The following is a 24,594-nucleotide window of genomic DNA, read 5'->3' as shown; positions in this document are numbered from 1 at the left end:
TTTATGAAAGAGTTGCAAGAATAATACAAAGAACTCCCCAAATCCCTTCACCCAGAGGTAATATGTATTAATATAGCCGATATTTGTATGCATTCATAGCCCCTCCTCCACCTACTGCCCATGGCGGTTCCGCATATTTCCCCAGTTGTATCAATGATATCTTTTATGGCATATTTTCACTTTGATCTAGGATCCAATCCAGGATCAGGTGTTGCATTTAGTTGTCATGTCTCTGCTGCCTTTAATCTGGAGTAGTTTCTCTTTGTCTTTTATGACATTCATGTTTTTTAAGAGTACAGGACAATTGCTTTGTAGTTGTGTTTTTATTATGCCCCTCAATTGGTTTTATCTGATCTTTTTCTCCTAATTAGATTTCACTTATGCCCTTCTGGGCAGTAATAATAAATAAGTGATGTTGTGTCTGTCTTTAATATGTCATGTGAGGAAGCACCTGATGTCAGTTTATCCCATTATTAGAGATGTGAATTTTGATCTCTTGTGTAAGGTGGTGTTTATCTCCTTTTGCTTCTGTAATGTTACCATTTATTCCATTATATTTAAGAAACAGCCTGTGAAAAGATACTTTGAGACTATGTAAATATCCTATTCCTCTTCAGACTTTTGCTCAGTGGTTTTAACATGTGTTAATGATTCTTGCTTGAATTAACTATTACTGTAATGATTGTAAAATTATTTTCTAAACCAATTATTCCTTTTAAATTTATTATTTATGACATCCTGCTATAAGGATAAGCTTTTCCAGGTCCCCTATTTATTATTCAGTATGTATCCATTTACTTAAATTTTATTCAATGGGTTGCAATCTACTATTGTCAATATATATTTTAATTCTCAGTTTCGCCTTTGATTTAACTGTTAGGATCCCTTTCAAGGTGGCTCCTATGTCCTTTTAACATGTCCCTGTCATTCTTTGATCACTTCCTTACTTCCTGGCTCAAATAGGTATCTCAGGCTCTGATTGTTGTTTTCTTGTCCCAAATCTGGAATCAGCCATTTCTCCAAGGAGCTCTGATTTCTCTTGTTAAATAGTACCTAAAAGATAAGATCTATATACCAAATGAACTTACTCCTATTGGGTTATCATTGCTTCTAAGCAATTTCATATTGTTTTAACCCAACCTGTGTGTACATGTGTATGAAACTTTAATTTCACATTGATACTTTAATTCCAATAGTGTTTCTCTTTGCCTTCCCTCATTCCATGTGTTTCCTTCATCTACAGTGAAAATTCTGACTCTCAACAACATTAATGTATTTTTTCATTCACACAATTCTATAGTACATGCAAAATACTCTCAGAATTGATTCATGCAAGACACAGAGATAAATCCACATAAATACAGTTATCTCATACTAGATAAAGGTGCCAAAAACATGCATTGGAGAAAAGGTAGCCTCTTCAACAAGTGGTGCTGAGAAATCTGGAAATGTATATGTAGCAGAATGAAATTTAACCCCTATTTCTCACCCTGCACGAAACTCAACTCAAAGTGGATCAAAGACCTAGGTATTAGACAAGAAACTCTGAACCTACTAGAAGAAAATGAAGGCCCAACACTCCAACATGTCAGCTTAGGAACTGACTTCCTCAATAAGACTCCTAAGGTGCAAGAAATAAAATTTAAAAATCAATAAATGGGATGGCATCAAACTGAAAAGCTTCTTCACAGCAAAGGAGATAATCAAGAACATGAAGAGATAGCCTACAGAATGGGAGAAAATCTTTGCCACCTGCACCTCAGATAGAGCGTTAATTTTAAGGATATACCAAGAACTCAAAAAGCTTAACACCAAAAAGCAAAACAAATAATCCAATCAATAAATGGGCAAAGGAACCAAACAGATACTTCTCAAAAGAAGAAATATGAACAGTCAGCAAATATATGAATATTTCTGTAGCAAGTAGAGAAATGCAAATTAAAACTACATTGAGATTTTATCTCACTCCAATCAAAATGGCAATTATCCAAAATATAAGTAACAATAAATGTTGGTGAGAATGTGGGGAAAAGGGTACTCCCATACATTGTTGTTGGGCCTGCACATTAGTGCAATCACTTTGGAAAGCAGTATGGACGGTCCTCAAAAAACTAGGAATGGGGGCTGAGGCTATGGCTCGGTGGTAGAGCATTTGCCTAGCATGTGTGAGGCACTGGGTTCGATCCTCAGCACCACATATAAAAAAATGAATAAAATAAAGGTCCATACATATAAAAATATTTTTAAAAAACTAGGAATGGAAACACCATTTGACCCACTTATCCCACTCCTTGGTATATATCCAAAGGATATAAAATTAGCATACTACATTGATGTAGTCACATCAATATTTATAGCTTAACAAAACACAATAACTAAGCTATGGAGCCAACCTAGATGCCCACCAGCAGATGAATGGAAAAAGAAATTGTAGTATATTTACACAATGGAATATTAGTCAGCCATAAAGAAGAATGACTTTATGACCTTTGCCAGTAAATGGATGGATCTGGAGAGTATCATGCTAAGTGAAAAGACAATCCCCCAAAACCAAAGGTTGAATGTTTTCACTGATATGGGGAAGCTAACCCACAATGAATAGGGTGAGGGAAAGAATAGACATTCAGTAGATTAGACAAGGAGAATAAAGGGAAGGGTGGGGAGATAGGAAAAGGAAAGACAGTAGAATGAACCCAAAATAATTTCCATGTGTATTTATATGAAAACACCACAGTGAATTACCATCATGTACATCTATAAGAACTGGGCCCTAATTAGAAAAAAGATTTGTTTCATGCATGTTTAATTTTATAAAACTGGACTCTACTGCCATATATAATTAAAGTAAAGAATTAATAAATGGGATAGTCTCAAACTAAAAAGCTTCTTCTCAGCAAAAAAAAAAAAATCATTGAGATGAACAGAGAGCCTACATTTGGGGAGCAAATTTTTGAGCCACACACCTGTCAGAGCACTAATCTTCAGTATATAGAAATAACTCATAAAACTTCACATCAGCTTCCGTTGGGGCTCCAGAGGGGCAAGGCGCAGGCGCGAGCGCGGATGGTGGGTTCCCAACCGCCGGCAGGGCACCCCTGGCAGCGTCCAGACTCAGTCCCATAGGCCCCGAGGTTTTCTAGTTGATCCAACATGGCGGCGGGCAGAGAGGCTGCGTTTTTAATGCACCCCCAGTGATGGGGTCATAAAGTCGCAAGGATAACTCTTGGATTCTACCAACGGAGATTCTCCTAGCAAAATTCCACTGAAGAGAGACTGCCCGGGAGCTACTAGGATTTTTTTGAAGCGTCTGTGTGACCCGAACGAGCGGGACCCTGCCACGAGACGCGGAGTTCCAGATCCACCAGCCACAGTCCGCGCACCGCGGCACAGCTGCAGATCCGTCCACCCGCCCGCAGCCAAAGTGACTGGGTCCTGCTAGACACCGAGACACAGCTTGGCAGGAAGAAGTCTTTAGCCAAGCCTCCACGAGCCAGGAGCTGAGGCGAACCGGGCCGGACCAGTCCCACCCCTCCCCTCGGACACTCCAGCAAGGAGCCTGGGGCCTGCCATAGCAGAGAGGTGACGTCATCGGAGTTCGGCCTGCGGAATTCCTTCCCAGCAGAATCCACTTTAGCAGGTGCGTGACTCCCCATACTGATACAAGCAGCCAGGAAACTGCATTGACTTCTCAGGGGTCGTGTCCATAGGAAAGCAGAGGGGATCCCAGACCCCCAGCCCCCCATATCACCAGCGGTGACCCCCAAGGTCTTAGCCGCCAGTTTACCACAGCACTGGGGCTTAAAAGGGACACGCGGTGGGGCTGCAAGTGTAACTAGATCTCTGGGGAATCACTTCTGGGGAACAGGACCTGGCTGGCAGGCTGACAGGAGGAAGGGGGTTAAGAGCTGGAGAAGTGAAATGGCTCTGGACTGACAAGTCTGAGAGACCCCCAGGAGACACCCTACAGAGATAGCTCTCGGCAAGTAGAGAGCAGACGCTCCACTTGGAGGGCACAGCTCCGCCTACTGGAAGAGAAGAAGGTGGATCTCTAAGACTTTAATTTTTTTGTTGTTGTTGTTGTTGTTGCTGTTGTCGATATTTTTTTTCTCTCCTTCTTCTCTCCCTGTTCCTTTCTCCCCTTTTCCTTCTCTCTTTCTATCCCATTTCAAGTTTTATTGTTCTTTTCATTCCCCTCTAATCTATCTCTCCCTCTATCCTTTTTTCTTTTTAACAGCACCTTCATTCCCTTACCCCCCAACTCTCATCCCAAGCATTACATCTTCCATTGCGTGTAATTGTCTAAATGCAAATAGGTGAATGTCTTGAGGCTGTCTATAAGACTCCTAAATACCTAGCTACTACCAACACCCTGATCCAATTGCCTGGTAGTATCCACCTTCAGTGGAGCAATCTTCTAAAGTAGCCAAGACATACTAACCATAGTATCACCAGAGCACCTAACCTAAACATATAGTCCTAAGAACAAACAGCAAATCATTATATGCATACAGAACCTAGAAGCCTTATATGAATTGAATGAATCAGCTTTAAAGTACAACAAAGCCCAACATTTCTAGGCATAATCTCCCACCACAAAAGAGAGACAACAGAGATATACAAAGCCAAAACAAATGTATAGGAGAAAGCAGTTACAAAGCAGTCAAACAGAGCTGGAAAGCAACGTGAACAATATGAAAAAACAAGGGAAAAAAGGGTTACAAACAATGCAGGACAACCTAAATATACAGGAGGACCTAGAAGAATCAGAAACATGGACAGGGAAAGAAATCAAGGCATACCTAATTCAGATGGAACGGAATATTAGAGAAGACATGAGACAGCAAATCCAAGCATTGAAAATATATTTTGAAGGGGAACTAACCACACAAATTCAATCCACAAAGAATGAGCTTTATCAGGAGATAGAGGTGTTAAAAAAAAAATCAAGCTGTAATCATAGAAATGCAAGAAACCGTAAATCAGATAAAAAGCGCTAATGAGAATATTACAAACAGACTAGATCAAGTAGAAGTCAGAACATCAGATAATGAAGACAAAGTTTATCAACTTGAAAAGAATATAGTCAACACAGAAAAGATGCTGAAATCTCACGAGCAATCTATCCAGGAGATATGGGATCTCATCAAAAGACCAAATTTGAGAGTCATTGGGATAGAAGAAGGCACAGAGAATCAGTCCAAAGGAATGGATAGCTTACTAAATGAGATAATACTAGAAAACTTCCCAGAGATGAAAGATGGAATGGATTGCCAAATCCTGGAAGCTTACAGGACCCCAAACATCCAAAACCATAATAGACCAACTCCAAGACACATAATTATGAAGATAGCTAACATACAGGACAAGGAGAGAATACTAAAAGCTATGAGAGAAAGGAGGCAGATTACATTTAGGGGTAAACCAATTAGGTTAACGACTGATTTTTCATCACAGACTTTGAAAGCGAGAAGATCCTGGAACAACGTATTCCAAACACTGAAAAATAATGGATTCCAACCAAGAATACTGTATCCAGCAAAACTAAGCTTCAGATTTGACTATGAAATTAAAATATTTCACGATAAACAAAAGCTAAAAGAATTCACAGCCAGAAAACCAGCACTGCAAAGCATGTTGAGCAAAATATTACAAGAAGAGGAATTGAAAAATAGCGCCCAAAACTAACAGTGGGAGGTATCTCAGTAAAGGGGGAGACAAATAACCAAAGAGGGAAAACTAGCCGATCTAAAATAAATAAATAAATAAACATGACTGGAAGTACAAACCATATTTCAATTGTAACCTTAAATGTTAATGGCTTAAATTCACCAATCAAGAGACATAGACTAGTAACCTGGATTAAAAAAACAAATCCAACAATATGCTGCCTTCAGGAAACTCATATGATAGGAAAAGACACACACAGACTGAAGGTGAAAGGTTGGGAAAAATCATACCACTCACATGGCCCTCGGAAGCAAGCAGGAGTGGCCATTCTCATATCGAATAAAATCAACTTCAAACCTAAGGTAATCAAAAGGGATAAAGAAGGACACTATATACTGTTAAAAGGAACCATCCATCATCAAGACATAACAATTATCAATTTGTATGCACCAAACAATGGTGCTGCAACGTTTATAAAACAAACTCTCCTCAAGTTCAAGAGTCAAATAGACCACAACACAATAATTATGGGGGACTTCAACACACCACTCTCGCCATTGGACAGATCCTCTAGACAAAAGCTGAACAAAGAAACTATAAAACTCAATAACGCAATCAATAACCTAGACTTAACCGACATATATAGAATATATCAACCATCATCAAGTTGGATACACATTCTTCTCAGCAGCACATGGATCCTACTCAAAGATAGACCATATATTATGCCATAGGGCGACTCTCAGTAAATATAAAGGTGTGGAGATAATACCATGCACCATATCTGACCATAATGGAATGAAACTGGAAATCAATGATAAAAGAAGGAAGGAAAAATCCTGCATCACCTGGAAAATGAACAATATGTTACTGAATGATCAATGGGTTACAGAAAATATAAAGGAGGAAATCAAAAAATTCCTAGAGATAAACGACAATACAGACACAACATACCAGAATCTATGGGACACAATGAAAGCAGTTTTAAGAGGGAAATTCATTTCCTGGAGTTCATTCCTCAAAAAAAGAAAAAACCAACAAATAAATGAACTCACACTACATCTTAAAACCTTAGAAAAGGAAGAGCAAAACAACAGCAAATATAGCAGAAGACAAGAAATAATTAAAATCAGAGTGGAAATCAACGAAATTGAAACAAAAAAAACCATTGAAAAAATTGATAAAACTAAAAGTTGGTTCTTTGAAAAAATAAATAAGATCGACAGACCCTTAGCCATGCTAACGAAGAGAAGAAGAGAGAGAACGCAAATTACTAACATACGGGATGAAAAAAGCAATATCACAACAGACACTACAGAAACAGAAGATAATTAAAAAGTATTTTGAAACCCTATATTCCAATAAAATAGAAGATAGTGAAGATATCGATAAATTTCTTAAGTCATATGATCTGCCCAGATTGAGTCAGGAAGACACACACAATTTAAACAGACCAATAACAAAAGAAGAAATTGAAGAGGCCATCAAAAGACTACCAACTAAGAAAAGCCCGGGACTGGATGGGTATACAGCAGAGTTTTACAAAACCTTCAAAGAAGAATTAATACCAATACTTTTCAAGCTATTTCAAGAAATAGAAAAAGAAGGAGCTCTTCCAAATTCATTCTATGAGGCCAACATAACCCTGATCCCAAAACCAGACAAAGACACTTCAAAGAAAGAAAACTATAGACCAATATCTCTAATGAACTTAGATGCAAAAATTCTCAATAAAATCCTGGCGAATCGAATGCAAAAGCATATCAAAAAAATTGTGCACCATGATCAAGTAGCATTCATCCCTGGGATGCAAGGCTGGTTCAATATACGGAAATCAATAAATGTTATTCACCACATCAATAGACTTAAAGATAAGAACCATATGATCATCTTGATAGATGCAGAAAAAGCATTTGACAAAGTACAGCATCCCTTTATGTTCAAAACACTAGAAAAACTAGGGATAACAGGAATTTACCTCAACATTGTAAAAGCTATATATGCTAAGCCTCAGGCTAACATCATTCTAAATGGAGAAAAACTGAAGGCATTCCCTCTAAAATCTGGAACTAGACAGGGATGCCCTCTCTCACCACTTCTATTCAATTTAGTTCTTGAAATACTAGCCAGAGCAATTAGACAGACAAAAGAAATTAAAGGCATAAAAATAGGAAAAGAAGAACTTAAATTATTGCTATTTGCAGATGACATGATAATATACTTAACAGACCCAAAAGGGTCTACAAAGAAACTGCTAGAGTTAATAAATGAATTCAGCAAAGTGGCAGGATATAAAATCAACACGTATAAATCAAAGGCATTCCTGTATATCAGCAACAAAACTTCTGAAATGGAAATGAGGAAAACCATTCCATTCACAATATCCTCAAAAAAAATAAAATACTTGGGAATCAACCTAACGAAAGAGGTGAAAGATTTATACAATGAAAACTACAGAACCCTAAAGAGAGAGATAGAAGAAGATCTTAGAAGATGGAAAAATGTACCCTGTTCATGGATAGGCAGAACTAACATTATCAAAATGGCGATATTACCCAAAGTTCTCTACAGGTTTAATGCGATGCCAATCAAAATCCCAACGGCATTTCTTGTAGAAATAGATAAAGCAATCATGAAATTCATATGGAATAACAAAAGACCCAGAATAGCAAAAACAATTCTAAGCAGGAAGTGTGAATCTGGAGGTATAGCGATACCAGAGTTCAAACTGTACTACAGAGCAATAGTAACAAAAACAGCGTGGTACTGGTACCAAAACAGGCAGGTGGATCAATGGTACAGAATAGAGGACACAGAAACCAATCCACAAAATTACAACTTTCTTTTATTTGATAAAGGGGCTAAAAACATGCAATGGAGGAAGGATAGCATCTTCAACAAATGGTGCTGGGAAAACTGGAAATCCATATGCAACAAAATGAAACTGAATCCCTTTCTCTCGCCATGCACAAAAGTTAACTCAAAATGGATCAAGGAACTTGATATCAAATCAGAGACCCTGCACCTGATAGAAGAAAAAGTTGGCTCCGATCTACATACTGTGGGGTCAGGCTCCAAATTCCTTAATAGGACGCCCATAGCCCAAGAGTTAATAACAAGAATAAACAAATGGGACTTACTTAAACTAAAAAGTTTTTTCTCAGCAAGAGAAACAATAAGAGAAGTAAATAGGGAGCTTACATCCTGGGAACAAATCTTTACTCCTCACACTTCAGATAGAGCCCTAATTTCCAGAATATACAAAGAACTCAAAAAATTAAACAATAAGATAATAAATAACCCAATCAACAAATGGGCCAAGGACCTGAACAGACACTTCTCAGAAGAGGACATACAATCAATCAATAAGTACATGAAAAAATGCTCACCATCTCCAGCAGTCAGAGAAATGCAAATCAAAACCACCCTAAGATACCATCTCACTCCAGTAAGATTGGCAGCCATTAGGAAGTCAAACAACAATAAGTGCTGGCGAGGATGTGGGGAAAAGGGTACACTTGTACATTGCTGGTGGGACTGCAAATTGGTGTGGCCAATATGGAAAGCAGCATGGAGATTCCTGGGAAAGCTGGGAATGGAACCACCATTTGACCCAGCTATCGCCCTCCTCGGACTATTCCCTGGGGACCTTAAAAGAGCATACTATAGGGATACTGCCACATCAGTGATCATAGCAGCACAATTCACAATAGCTAGACTGTGGAACCAACCTAGATGCCCTTCAATAGATGAATGGATAAAAAAAATGTGGTATCTATACACAATGGAGTATTATGCAGCACTAAAAAATGACAAAATCATGGAATTTGCAGGGAAATGGATGGCATTAGAGCAGATTATACTAAGTGAAGCTAGCCAATCCTTAAAAAACAAATGCCAAATGTCTTCTTTGATTTAAGGAGAGCAACTAAGAACTGAACAGGGGGAAAGAGCATGAGGAAAAGATTAACATTAAACTGAGACGAGTGATGGGAGGGAAAGGGAGAGAGAAGGGAAATTGCATGGAAACGGAAGGAAACCCTCATCGTTATACGAAATCACATATATGAGGTTGTGAGGGGAAGGGGGCGGGAAGAGAGAGAACGGAACAACAACAGATGAGGTAGAGAGGGAAGATGGGAGGGGAGGGGAGGGGGGATAGTAGGGGATAGGAAAGACAGCAGAATACAACAGTCACTAATATGGCATTATGTAAACATTGTGAATGTGTAACTGATGTGATTCTGCAATTTGTATTTGGGGTAAAAATGGAAATGCATAACTCACTTGAATCAAATGTATGAAAGATGAAAACCAAAACAAAACAAAACAAAACCCTTCACATCAAAAACCCCTAAACAATCCAATCAATAAATGGGCTAAGGAGCTGAACAGATACTTCTCAGAAGAAGATATACATTTGATCAAGAAATATATGAAAAAATGTTCAACATCTCTAGTAATTAGAGAAATGGAAATTAAAACTAAGATTTCATCTCATGCCAGTCAGAATGGCAGTTATCAAGAATACAGACAACAATAAATGTTGGCGAGGATGTGGGGGAAAAGGCACACTCACACATGGCTGGTGGAACTGCAGATTGGTGCAATGAATCTGGAAAGCAGTATGGAGATTCCTTAGAAAATTTGGAATGGAACCACCATTTGACCCAGCTATGTCACTCCTCAGTCTATACCCAAAGGACTTAAAATCAGCATACTACAGTAACACAGCCATATTAATGTTCATGGCAGCTCATTTCACAATAGCTAAACTGGAAGCAACCTAGATGCCCTTCAACAGATGAATGGATAAAGAAAGTTTAGTATATATACACAATGGAATATTACTCAGCATTAAAAGAATAAAATCATGGCATTTGCAGGTAAATGGATGGAGTTGGAGAATATCATGCTAAGTGAAGTAACCAATGCCAAAAAACCAAAGGTGTCCTGGCCCATTCATGAAGGGTAGGAACCAGTCAGCCAGCTCACCAGCTGTGGCACTCTCTGGATGGCCCTGAACTGCTGATGACCACAGGGTGATTTTGGGAGGAATGAGCACAGCTCCTGACCCTGCTCTCTGCTCTCTCTTCTTGGCCTCTACCAAGTGTTTCTTCTCTCTCAGTCATGGTTGCCTCCCTGTGTTCATTTTTAGACCTACTTTGTTTTCCACGCCCTGATTTTACCCTGTCAGAGGTAGACAATATGGTAGTTTCCCAATGAGACAATAGCTATAACTATTTATTGCAATTTTACAGCCATTCTCCAAGGAAGGAACTCTGGGACAGCTTCTTGATCAGTCCAGAGGAGGGCACTCCTGGCCCCAGGCAGGATGTTTGGGCCCAGTAAGTCTAGGTCTCTCTCAATTTAAAAGCCCTTATGATTAATTGGCACTGGATTGCCAAATGTAAGGAACTGGATGGATTGAGTAGTTTATTTCCATCCTACATGTGAAAAGAAAGGGGTAAAACCCTTGGGAGGGCAGAAAGCTGGAATCTGCAGGATCACAAAATCTTGTACCTCCAGTACCTATAAGATGTGGGGCAAGTTGCCTCTCTGAGCCCCTGTTATTTATTAAATGGCTAAGACCAAAGACTCTATCTCTTCTTAGGTTTTGAATAAGATTAAATAAGATGAAATAGGCAAAGCTGTTAACCAGGTGCCTGGCCATAAGCACTCAACAAGGGCCTGTCAGCTGATTTTAGAAATGGTTGAACTATACTGCTAAAGTACTTACAAGCAGCAGTTGGCAGTTACTTCATATTTATCTATTTTTTGCTTATTCACTCAATTATTCACTTAAACAGTGCATCTGGGATATATTTACTAGTTGTAAATATCTAGTAAATATAATATTTACTGGGATAAACATATATTTACTGTCAGTCAATATTTCTCTTAGTCCAGCTGTATTTTGTAAGATCCAGCCCAGGGGAGTTGAGACTACCCTTTTAAAAACTGATGAAGCCTACCTTTAGTAGGGTGGGTCAGAGAGCTTTTTAAACTTGTTTTTGGGGGTTTGAAAATTCTCTGTACCTCTGACTCCTTGGACAGAAAGGCCCTAGACAGAGCAAATTGTTCTAGCATTTGGGCAGCACTAAGACAGGACAGCTTTCCACAAACACGTTTGTTCCTAACCCCACTCCATGGAGGGAGGAGGAAGCCCTTGTCCCAAAGGCCCCAGCCAGCAAGCTGGGACCTGCTTATAGCATATTGGTGCTCTGTTTCCTAGGACTGCCCTTTTTGTGGTCTAATGTCTTTTGCTGTGCTGGATCCTGGAACAACCCTATTTGTACTTTTGTTGCTTCCGGCATCTCTTCATCTATAGTGATGCTCCCTTTCTGGCCCCACTGTGTATCTCAGGGCCTGTTTCCAGTTAAACTGAAGGGACCACCCTGCTACTCACACTTGCTTTAGGATCCTATGCCTTCCCTGAGTCTCTTCTTTTTGTATTGTCCCTCATCCCTCAAACCCCATGAGTTGCACTTGGGCTATGTGCCAGAAACATTACTGGGCAGGCAGTCTGGTGGATGACTGAGAGGCACAGGTGGCTAACCCATGTAGTCTGTGTATAGACATCATGTGTAATAAGGGCCATAGCATTTAGTGCTGTGGGAATAGCCAGGGTGAGCAGCTGGCTGTACCTTGAGAGGCAGGGAAAACTTAACCAGCAGGTGGATGTTTGAGCATCCATAAAGGACTTGCCTAGATAGATCCATGAGCTAATTAGTGGGAGAATGGGATTTACAGCCAAGGAGAATAGAATGCATGAAAGCCTGAAATTGCATGATATTCTTAGAATAATACAATGTGATATGAATGGAACAGAGGAATAGTTTTTTTGGAGTTGAGGGTTCATGAATAGCAGAGGAAGGAAATGAGTTCAGGAAGGTAAACAGAGATCTACTCACAATGACCTTGTAAGCTGTACTTTGTATTTTAGACTTTGCCCAACCAGTGCTGAGAGACTATGAAGGGTTTTATATAGAAGCATGACATGGTCAGACTCATATGTAGGGATGGTGGGATGCCTGGCTGTAAGGGAATGGATTGTCCTTTAGCAATTATATATGACAGATGCTATTGTCTGATTTTTATTCCTGAGAATATTTTTATTCCTGAGACCCTAGAGGTTAAATGCTCTGCCAAAGGTCTCAGAGGCAGAAAGCCGAGGACCTAGGCTTCACCTGGCTTCTTGGCTCTGAATCTCATTCTCCTGGGCACATCACCATTGTTAACAAAGTCCTGTAGAAAGCTGCCTGCAGCCAGATGGTGGGTAGATGCTGACAGGAGCAATATGAAGCAAATGGTCATTGATACAATCTTGTTGAAGGAATGAGCATTGAGATTGTGTAGACTGTGTTGTTCAGTCTCCTGACCTTGAAGCCAATGGAGAGAGAGCAAGAAGCAGTTAGAAACTTTGAGCTGCAAGCTCTATATTGGCTTGACAAGATCTATTTATCACATCTCACTCATTAATTCAGAGGAGCATCTACTACCAGATGCTGGCATTTGTCAGTGGCTTGTTTGTGGAAGCCCCTGGTCCTCGAGGCCGGTCAGTTTGGTAGCCAACAACCCCAGGGTGAACTGTGGCAGACAGAGGTAGATTCTTTTCTCTACATTTTTTAAGTAAAATAATCTTTTCAAAAAAGCAAAAATAATGGGATACAGTGGTAAAGAACACTAAGTTAGAGCTCAGGCAAACCTGGCTTTGATTCTACTGCTGCCACCTTAACTAGCTGTTTAATATTGAATCTCAGTCTCCTTATCTCTAAAGTGAGTAAAGTCAAACCTACCTGAAAAGATTGTTATGATGATTAAAATGTGATAATTTTTATAAAATGCCTTTGTATAATATCTGGCACATATGAATCCTCAATATATGATACTTTTAACTCTTGCTCTTAATACTACAACCACCACCACTACTGCCACCACAATTAAGGGGGCATTTGGAAAATAGAAGAAAAAATATCTTATAGTCCAATCACTGTGATACAATTACCCTGATAATTTAATTATATTTCCTTCAAATCTTCTTTCCCCATTATTTCTAAATATACAAGATTTTACAGCTAGGCAAGGTTTTGTTTGCTTTTTTCTATGGTGGCAACTGTATTACATTGATGTTTTCTTAATTTTTATAGATTTTTTCTAGATTTTTAAGAATAGTGTGTAGAATTGAGGGACAGTGGTATCTGCCTGAGATCCTAGCCATTAGGAAAGTGAAGCAGGAGGATTACAAGTTTAAGGCTAGCCTCAGCAACTTAAGGAGAACCCATCTTGAAATAAAAAATAAAAAAAGGCTTGGGGATATAGCTCAGTGGTAGAGTTCAGTGGTAGAATGGTTCAATATCGAGTACTGCCTCCCCAACCAAAAAAAAAAAAAAAATAGTGTGCAAAATTCAGAGAGTATAGAAAAGTAAAAAGAAAACAACCATACTCATAATGCCAATCTTATCCTCAAACCAGAAGAAATCATTGTTAACATTTTGGTGTATCTCCTTTCAGCCATCATTTTTATTAATGTTTTATTATGGAATTGAGACCATATTTTATATACACACACTTTTTTTGTGATTTTTCAGTTTACATGATATGATCATGAGTACTTCGCTATTATTCTAAGCATCATTTTCCCAGGCTGCTTAATAATCCTGCTGATGACTCTGTCATAGTTTACAAAAACACTTCATTATTATTAGACATTTAAGTTTTTCCCTATTCATTAGTCTGTAATGCTTCCCCATAACAGACATAGGGAAACAGTCACAAAACAGTCAGAAAAGTTATAATACACTCGTGCTATATATATGGCTCTGGGTGAGACACAATAGGAGCCCTCAGAGCCAGCCTCAAAGGAGCTCAGAGATGAAACAATCTAGAACTATTTACTAAGAGTAAAATATATAGGGCGTTTTTGCCAGAGCTCTCAAAGAGACCATAAAAATGTATGTAGCTTTTTCCCTGTGGAACCTGGGATCCGAGAAGCACAGTTTATATACTGGAAGAAGCCAAGGAAACTTTGTTGCCCTTTCTCACCTATTAATATGCAGATGGCCTCCTGTGTTCAAATGCCTTCTGAGCCAGTTACCTTAGCTGCCAGGGCTTTTGCTGAGAATCTTTGAATTTACTTCCAAATGGTTTTTACTGGGGAACAAATAGTGAGAAGCATCAAAAAAGGAACTCTTGTGAAAGTAAAGAGAGTCAGACTGATTCTAGTCTAATGGTTTTTTGTTTGTTTTTAAATTTAATTTAATTTTCTTAATTGACAGATAAAATTGTATATATTTATTATGTACAACATGATGTTTTGAAATATATATACATTGTGGAATGGCTAAATCAAGCTAATTGACATGCATCGCCTCATATTTTTGTGGTGAGAAAATATTAAAATTAACTCAGCATTTTTCAAGAATATGATACATTGCTAGTAACTATAGTAAATTGAAACAATATGAATGAACCTGAAGGACAATATGTCAAGTGAAAGAAGCCAAGCACAGAAAGACATATACTACATGATCTCACTTGTATGTGGAACAAAAAGGTTGATACAGAGAAAGGTTGAAGTAGAGAAAAAAATGGTGATTCTAGTCTTGGTTTTTGACACAGTCTTACTCTGGGACCTCAGGCAAGTTCTTTCCTTTTTATAAGCCTCTGTTGTCCTCCCGGTAATATAGATGATGTACCAGGCCCTCCCCACATTAACATTCCAGAGTACCCAAAACCTTCTTCTTGCTAAAGTGAGCATCCTGATAAAACTCAGAGGATGCTTCTCCAGAGTCTAGAGTTTCTCTTAATTAGTACCTTTTATATCCCCAGTTATTTCCTCCTGGTAACAGTTGGAACAAATGGACACTGAAAGACAAGAAGTGGCTCTCCCTGGTTAGAAACACTAGATTCAGAATCCTGAACCATTGTATTTTATGTATTATATATTTGTTCTCTTAAGTACTTTGTACCTGTATTCATTCTCTATTTAGCAGATGTTAACTGAATCCTGGGCTTTGTACAATTCATTTGTGTAATACAGAGATGAATGAGACTCAACCCTGTTCTCAAGATGTATATAGTCTAGTGAGCAGACAGCAAAAAAGATGCTAAGGGCAATAGGATGGTTGCTGCAATATTATGCTATGTATAAGAGCAAAATGACGGGAAGGCTGAGTTTGCCTAGAAGCCACAGCAAAGGAAGTCTCTGTAAATGCTTTGGGGTTTTAAAGAATGAATAGAAGTGTTTTAGGTAGTTAGTAGGTGGAGAGGGCATTCTGGGTAGAATAACAAGCATGTGCAAAGTCCTAGAGGTGTAAGAGAATGTGTTGTGTTCAAAGAATTGCAGATAGTTTGTGTGACTGGAAGGTAAAAGGGAGAGTGGGCAGGTGCAGAAAAGTCAAGCATTTCTCCTCAGACCAGTCTGTTTCTACAGAATTCTTTGCTCATTTTATCAGTCCAGATGAGAGAGATACTCTTTTTAGTTTGGTTTTCAAAAGCTGTTATCTTTATTGCCTTATCTTTCCATTTTTAAAGTAACATATGCTCATTATAGAAAGTTTAAAAAATACAAAAAAGTAGGAAGAAAAAAATTCACTGATGGTCTGACTGGCTAAAGACGACTCTTTAACATCGTGGTGCATTGCTGTTCAATGTTTTTTTCACACTCTATTTTTATGTAGATGTGAATAAGTTGTAATTATAGTTTTAACCTTTGTATATGGTGCCTTTCTACTTCTTCCTAAAATTTGCCAAAAATGGATGTTAGTGTCATTAGAAAATAACTGTGATCATAAAATAATCTGGCTGAAATATCTATATATTTTCTTTTTCTAAGATAACATAATTCTTTTTAACAGGTTTCTTGTGGCTCAGAGCATAATTTGGCAGTAATTGGTAAGTAATTTTTATACTGATAACTGTATTTGTTCTGAAATTCATGTAACAGAATTGGAGAAGACTCTTGGTTAACCAAAAACTAGGGTGCATATGTGTGTGTACGTATTGGGGAAGACTTGGGGAATAGAAGTCTGTGGTTGACCAAGAGTTGACAAAAGGAGCCCCTTTTCTGAAAAGTTCAGTCCACATCATTGGTCATCTTTTTAAGGTGCCCCAGCTGCCCTAATTGCCCCAGGAAGTAGCATTTGAGGACCTTAAAGAACTTACAGCCGCAGGGCATTATTTGTGGATAGCCAGACATAAAAAGGGAGAGTGGATTGTGTGGCTTCTGGCTCTTTGAATAAATTTCTTCTTCCAAGTTCTTAGTTTGATTCTTTCTTGGAAACAGGGGCCTTTGCTTACTGTCCTCACTGCCTTGTATTTGGTAATACTTGGGACCTCACAAGCCTCTGGTCAATTGAGACTTCCTTTTAGCTGGCTCTGGATGACCCATGTTCAGTGTTTTCCTTATTAGACCTGTGAGCAATTTATTCAAGAAGCCTTTTCATTTTGTTCACAGGTATATTCAGTCTTTATCTCACGGTACATTAGAGAGACTATAATGCAGACTACAACGTAGAGTGCCCAAGTTCAGTGCAGGCTTTTACTTATTACCAGTGTGAACTTGCACATTATTTAATTATTCCTTATCTTTAAATTGAGGATAGCAGTAATGCCTACCTCATAGTATTATTCTGAGGGTTAAATGAGCTAATATATGCAAGGCTAACAGAATGGCACTTAGCTCCTAGTAAGGGCTTTAGAAATGTTAGGTGTTTGTACCTGATATTATTAGTTAAAGGAATTGCCCTTCTTTAGGCTTTAGTTCCCCATCTGTAAACTGGAGGGCATGAAACAGAAAACCAAGTTTTTCTCTATCTCTGATCATTCGGGACTTGTTATAATATCAGTATTGCCTGCCTTGTGTCAGGGATTTCTGTTCCTATTTCTCTTTCCTAGCCTCTGACTTGGAATTTCAGAAAGGCAAGGCCCCTGTGATTTTCTTTTATTTCTTATTTGGTCACCCCACTTAGAACAGTGCCTGGCTCTCAGCAGAGACTCAAGAACTCTCAAATTGAGTAGATTGGTGTAGCTGCCTGGGGTAGTGGTAGTTTGAGGCATTATTTCTCAAGCCCACATATGATGTGCAAAGAGGCAGGAGCAAGGAGGCAAAGGAGGGAGGTTGCCTGCAGCAATGGAGAGTCAGAGGGGCTGGAGTCAGAAAGAGCTAGAAAATGTAACAGCAAACCTGCATGCTTTGCAGCAGTACCAGACACTTTCTACTGGAACTGCTCCAGCCTGGGTATAATTAAGACAAGCTAATCAAAGAATCAAAGGATGTTATTGTTGCTGCTGCTGCTGGCACTGGACTGGGAGAGGGTAGCTTCCTTTGGGACTAGCACAACAAGAAGATTGAAGGCAAGCTAAATACAGGGAAGCAGTAGTTCAGACAAAGGAGGGAGCCAGTGCTAGCAGAGCACAGGGTGAACTAACATAGGCAGCCTGGGGCTGTAGAAAGAGCAAAGAGTGCAGTAGACAGCCTTGGTTCAAACCTGCTCCAGCTGTGTGTGTGAGCTTCCCTTCTGCACTCATCTGTGTAATGGGAATAATAATTTCTCCTTGCAGAATTGTTGTGAAGATTGGGTGAGGTAAAGTATGTGAAATGCCTAGCATATATCTCTTAGCTACCTTTGTATCCGTCTATTCATCCATCCATCCATCCATCCATCTATACCATTTTTTCCATTTCCCATTTCCCTTGGTGGATTGGGAGAAGGGAGAATCATTTGTCAGTGTAATTGTTGTAGTGAAGTATTTCTTTGTTGGGAGAGAGAAATGAGACATTCTAGAGAGGCATGTCCAGTGTTACCCAAGTGAGGCCATCAGCGGCAGTAGAACAGGACATACTGATATGCTCAAAAGCAGATTAATTTTTTGTTTTGTCCCAAATGCTCAGGGCCTGGCTTACAGTCTGTTGAATTGATGTTTCCAGAGTGAGGAAAAGTGGGCCTGTCACCGGGCTCTCTGTAGTCTACCTGACAATGAGCTGGGAGTCAGAGGCTCCCTACTACTGGAGGAATGTGGCCCCCAGTGGGTGCACTGCAGTGTACAAGCTTTGAAACCTAGAAGTGACAAGAAGCTGCCTGTTAGCCTCACAGGAGACCAGCAAGAAGGAGAGACGCTAGAGGAGGAGAAGATTCTACCAGCTTAAAAGCTATTTCTCACAGATAGCTCTTCCCCTCAATCCTGTTGCTATTGCCCACTTTAGACAGAATTCCCTGCCTTCAGTTTCACTCTCTGAGCTCTAGCCCTTCAGTGCCGGGTGCTGTATTCCACTTGTGATGGGCACAAAATAGTTATAGAACAGACTAGAGCAGAATATCAAAGAAGCCAAACTTTGCTGAAGGGTAGAAGTAGCCTGGGTTAGTCAACTTTGTCACTATGACAAAATATCTGAGACAACCAACTTTAAAGGAAGGAAGATTTATTTTGGCTAATGGTTGCAGAGATTTTAGTCCAAGATCCCTTAGTCCCATTGCTTTGGGCCTGTGGTGAGGCAGAACATCATGGCAGGGCTGGACACAGTGGCATAGGCCTGTAATCACAGCTACTTGGGAGTGTGAGGCAGGAGCACCACAAGTTCAAAGCTAGCCTGGGTAACCTAAAGGGACCCTGTCTTAAATTAATAATTAAAGCGGGGGGAGGGGGGCGGTGCATTGGGAATGTAGCTTAGTTGTAAAGCACTTGCTTAGCATGTGGGAGGCCCTAGTTTTAATCCCTGGTCTCACACACACACATACACACACACACACACACACACACACACACACACACATCATTGCAGTGGGCATGCAGTAGAGCAAAGCTGACCTCCTCATTGTAGCTAAGAAGCAGAGGGGAAGAGAGCACTTTTGTAGCAAAGCCCCTCCCCCCAAACCCACTAAGCTATGACTCCATCAGTGGATTAATCTATAGATGATATCAGAGGCCTCATGATCCAATCAATCACCTCCCAAAGCCTCACCTCTGAGCACTGCTGCAGTGGGGACCAAACCTTCAACATGAGATTTTGGGGGACATTTCAGATCCAAATCATAACACAGTGTTAATATTTAACAAATATAGTATAGATGAATCAGCCTAGAAAGAGAGTTAGAAAAGGGTGAAAGGACATGATTTAGAACCTACTCCCTGTCTCAGAGAGTGGGTGCAACTCCACAAAGTAGATTTGTTGTACCTGTTTTACAGAGAAGAAAACTGAAACTCAGAGGTTAAATGGGTTAAACAGTTCAGCCAGAGATAAAGAGCAAGTAAATGGTAGACCTATCTGCCTGACTTCCAAGACTGCTTTTTCTACTCTGTCATTTCCTATGGTCTGAAGCAGTAATAGTAGATAGTAGTTAAGAAGAACACAGGTTTAGAGTGCCTGAATTCAAACTCTGCCCCTTTCACTTGTGAACTGTGTACCCTCATAAAAGGTAAATGGCTTAACCTCTCTGTCTTGATCACCTCAATTGGCTTTCATATATGTAAAGTAATAAGAACAATGCCTGACACAAAAACAAAAGCTGAATAAATGGTTAGTTGTTATTATTGTTTTATATTAAAAATGCAAGGGAGGTTCTTGCTCATCTGGCTGGTTCATTGGTTTTGCTTCTTTCTTTTCTTCCTTTCCACCCAGGATTTCTCTCCACATCTGACACAATTTCCTGATTGATTTTCATTTGTGGATATATGCTGAAGTCAGCAGAGGTGAGCCTTGGGATTGTGGCCACCACTTGCTCAGAAGATCCTACCTCCAGCTGTTTTTAGGTCTATCACTTCCATGTCTAGCTGGATTGGCCCCAGCTGTTTTCTTGCCCAAGGAGCAGCTTATTTTGGTCCAAATGGGTAATTTGTTTGCCTTTGCTCCTGATATGCAGTTGTTCAGCCTCCCCTTCCTGTAGAGGAAAAAGAGCTGACTGTGTTGCCTCTTTCCCCACTCCACACAAATCCTTGTAAGGACTTCATTGGTGGCCTATTCCTGGAGCACTAGGGCTTGCCAGATAGACAAAATTGAAGGGTGGATATTGACTGGAAAATTTGATTCTTCCTCTTCCTTCATGCAAAGTCAGATCTTTTATAAAATAGAAGTTATAGTCCAGGCATAGATTCCTCCCACCCTCATTTTATTATTTTCCAACTGTTGAACCTTTGTACCTTTATATGTATGGCAGAACATCTGACCTTGACCTGAAAACCATTAAACAGTGTCATGTAATAATTTAATAGCGAGAAATAACTTTTTTTGGCACTGATTATTCCTCTGAGAGGCAATACCTTCAAACCCCTTGCTTTGTAGAGTGTTTTGTGGCAGGTTCAAACTTTAATGCTCCTATACACAGAGTGATAGGCAGAATATAAATGCTTCATATTATCCCATTTAATCCTGGTAGCAAATTAATGAGTTGGTACTATTGTTGACCCTGTTTTCTAGATAAGGGAAGGTCAAGCTTAGGATGAGCAGTTTGCCCCACTCACATGGCACAGTTAGGAGAAATCTGACAGTTCTTTGCACAGATTCTTCAGACCCTGTGGACTGCTACCCCATGCTGCTTCCTGCAGACGGGTAACAGTCTGGCTAGTTTTAAGGCCACCAGATAACAGTGTTTCATCTCTTCATTTCAATATTTAGTTCTCCTTCATATTGGCAAGTTCTGTATATCCAGGCTAAATCTCTTCTGCTTGATTAACCAGATAAAATAATGAAATCCATAACATTGTTTTGGAAAGCCACTTCTTTTAGGACACATCTTACCCCTTTTATTGAATATTTCCACTTAAAAAAATTAATGTATTTATTTAATTTTTGAATGGTCAATATATGTGTATATCAAAATTAAACCTAAAATAAAAAATCTCCCTCCCATGCTATTCTCCCATCTGTCCAGTTCCCCAAAACCTCTACCACATATATAACTAATGCCTATTATTAGTTTCTTCTATATCCTTATAATTTTTTTTATATATAAATGAACACTAAAATATGGCTCATCATTCCTTTCGCATCAATAGTACATGCTGTGCACACTTTTCAGTGTCTGATTTTTTTTTTTCCTCAACAGTTCATCTAGGGGACCTTTCCACGTTAGTATAGAAGACTTCCTAGTTATTTTTTTTTCACAGTTACACAATATTCCAAGTTCTTCTATACTATGATTTATTTCACTAGTGCCCTGTTCATGGATATTACTTAAGATCATTTCCAGTCTTGTGTTATTATAAACAGTGCTGTAGTGAATAACCTTACATATGTATTATTCCATGTGTGGGAGAGTGTAGTTGTGAGATGAATTCCTGGAAGTGAAATTATTATATAAAAGAGAAAACTTATTTTTTTAATTTTGTAAGATACTGCAAAATTGGGCTCCATAGGGATTATATCATTCTTTTTTTTTTTTTTTACTCCCATTAGCAAAGTGTAAGAGTGCCCTTTTTGGCAGTTTCCTTAATAGAGTCTGTTAAGATTTAGATTTTGCCAATCTGGTAAGTCAACTACTCAACTACTCAAGGTGGTTTTTGTTTGTTTTGCTTTTAAAATTGAAGTACATCGTATCTATAGTTGAGTGCACAAATATTAAGAGTTTGGGCTAATGCATTTTTAGACATGTATTTTACCTAAGAAACTACTACCCAGAGAGAGAACACTCCTAGCACCCTAGAAAGCTACTGCATGCCTCATGTCAGTCAGTAACCCATCCCAAAGGAAACCTCTGTTCTGACTTCATTGTCAAAGATGACATTTGTCAGTGTTTGAATTTCATATTAGTGATACTCTTCTGTTTTGTTCAGCATCATTCATGTTGGGCTGGGCATGGTGGCACACACCAGTAATCCCAGTGACTCTGGAGGCTAAGGCAGGAAGATAATGAGTTTGAGGCCAGTCTGGATAACTTAGTGAGACACTGTCTTAAAATAAAAAAATAACAAACAAACAAAACATTCATGTGTGTAGCAGCAGTTCTTGTTATTGCTCAGTAATATTCCACTGTAGGATTATACCGTAACTTGTCCATTTAACTATTATAGAACATTTGGATTTCCAGTTTGGGAATTATAAATAAAAGCTGCTCTGCACATTCTATAGATACCTTTTGGTGAACATATACATCTCTTTTTTGTGTGTGTATAGCTAACAGTAGGATTTCTAGGTCATATGTTCAGCATTAGTAGATACTGTTCAACAGTTTTCCCAAATAGTTGTAATCAATTTACACTCCCACTAGCAATAAATGGAATGTTCCAAAATGAGCATTCAATTTGTGCTATGTCCTTGCCAGGTATTTTCAATCTCATAGATTTAGATCATTCTAATGAGGGTACAGTATGGAGTCTCACTGATTTTTAACTCAAATTTCTCTTATAATTAATGATGTGGAGTAACTTTTGATACTCATATAGGTAACTTGGGTGGCTTCTTTTGTCAAGTTAAAAGACTATTAAGTCTTTGCCCATTGCTTTAAAGTGGGTTTTGTCAGTGTCTTTTTTTTTTTTTGTTTGTTTAATTTGTTCTAATTAGTTATACATGACAGTAGAATGTACTCTGACACATAATACATAAATGGAGTATAATTTCTCATTTTTCTGTATAATCACACTGAGCATGTAATCCTATATGTACATAGGGTAATAATGTCATTATTTCATGATTCATGTATAATTATTATTCATGATTCATATATAATGTCATTATTCATGATTCATTTTACCCCCATACTCCTCACTTCCCTTCACTCCCCTCTACCTAATCCAAAGTAACTCTATTCTTCCAACTAATTATGAATTAGCATCCACATATCAGAGAAAGTATTTGGCCTTTGTTTTGGGGGGATTGGCTTATTTTGCTTAGCATGATATTCTCCAGTTTCATTCATTTGCCTGCAAATGCCATAATTTCATTCTTCTTTAAGGATGAGTAATATTCCATTGTGTATATAAACTACATTTTCTTTGTCCTTTCATCTGTTGAAGGACACCTAGGTTGGTTCCATAGTTTAGCCATTGTTAGTTGAGCTGCTATAAACATTGATGTGGCTGCATCACTGCAGTATGCTGATTTTAAGTCCTTTGATATAAACTGAAGAGTAGGATAGCTGGGTCAAATGGTGGTTCCATTCCAAGTTTTCTTTTTCTTTCTTTTTTTTTTTTTTTTTTTTTTTTTTTTTGAGGGGGCAGGGGTACTGGGGATTGAACTCAGGGGCACTCGACCTCTGAGCCATATCCCCAGCCCTATTTTGTATTTTCTTTAGAGACTGTATCTCACTGAGTTGCTTGGTGTCTCACCTTTGCTGAGGCTGCTTTGAACTTGCAATCCTCCTGTCTCTGCCTCCCCAGCTGATGGGATTACATGTGTGTGCTGACCGTGCCTGGCCCATTCCAAGTTTTCTGAGGAATCTCCATACTGCTTTCTATAGTGGTTGCATCAGTTTGTATTCCCACCAGCAATGTATGGATGTACCTTTTCTCCACGTCCTCACCAACATTTATTGTTGCTTGTAGTCTTAATAATTGCCATTCTGACTAGAGTGAGATGAAATGTTATAGTGGTTTTGATTTGCATTTCTCTAATTGCTTAGAAATGTTGAACATTTTTTCGTGTATTTATTGATAGATTATATTTCTTCTGTGAAATATAATGTCTGTTCAGTTCCTTAGCCCATTTATTGATTGGGTTGTTTGTTTTTTTGGTGTTAAGTTTTTTGAATTCTTTATATATCCTGGAGGTTAATGCTCTATCAGAGGTGCATTAGTAAAGATTTTCTCCCATTCTGTAGGCTCTCTCTTCACATTATTTTTTTCTTTACTGAGAAAAGCTTTTTAGTTAGAATCTATCCTATTTATTAATTCTCGATTTTATTTCTTGCACTTTAGTATTCTTGTGAAGGACATCAGATCCTAAGTCACATGGTAAAGATTTGGGCCTACTTTTTCTTCGAACAGGCACAGGGT

The 24,594-nt window shown here is 38.8% G+C and overlaps 1 protein-coding gene across 1 annotated transcript in view; it reads left to right on the top strand.

The window, feature by feature from the left end:
* Sergef (secretion regulating guanine nucleotide exchange factor) overlaps positions 1-24,594 on the top strand; it is a 226,498-nt gene that overhangs the window by 121,609 nt on the left and 80,295 nt on the right. Inside the window, 1 exon segment of the mRNA XM_076846972.1 lies at positions 16,527-16,563. Within this exon segment, the coding sequence (XP_076703087.1) occupies positions 16,527-16,563 (37 nt within the window).

This window comes from Callospermophilus lateralis, chromosome 2, assembly GCF_048772815.1.
Source record: "Callospermophilus lateralis isolate mCalLat2 chromosome 2, mCalLat2.hap1, whole genome shotgun sequence".
In the NCBI taxonomy this organism is placed as follows: domain Eukaryota; kingdom Metazoa; phylum Chordata; class Mammalia; order Rodentia; family Sciuridae; genus Callospermophilus; species Callospermophilus lateralis.
Note: the sequence above shows the minus strand (reverse complement) of the source record. Positions and strands in the feature narration are given on the sequence as shown.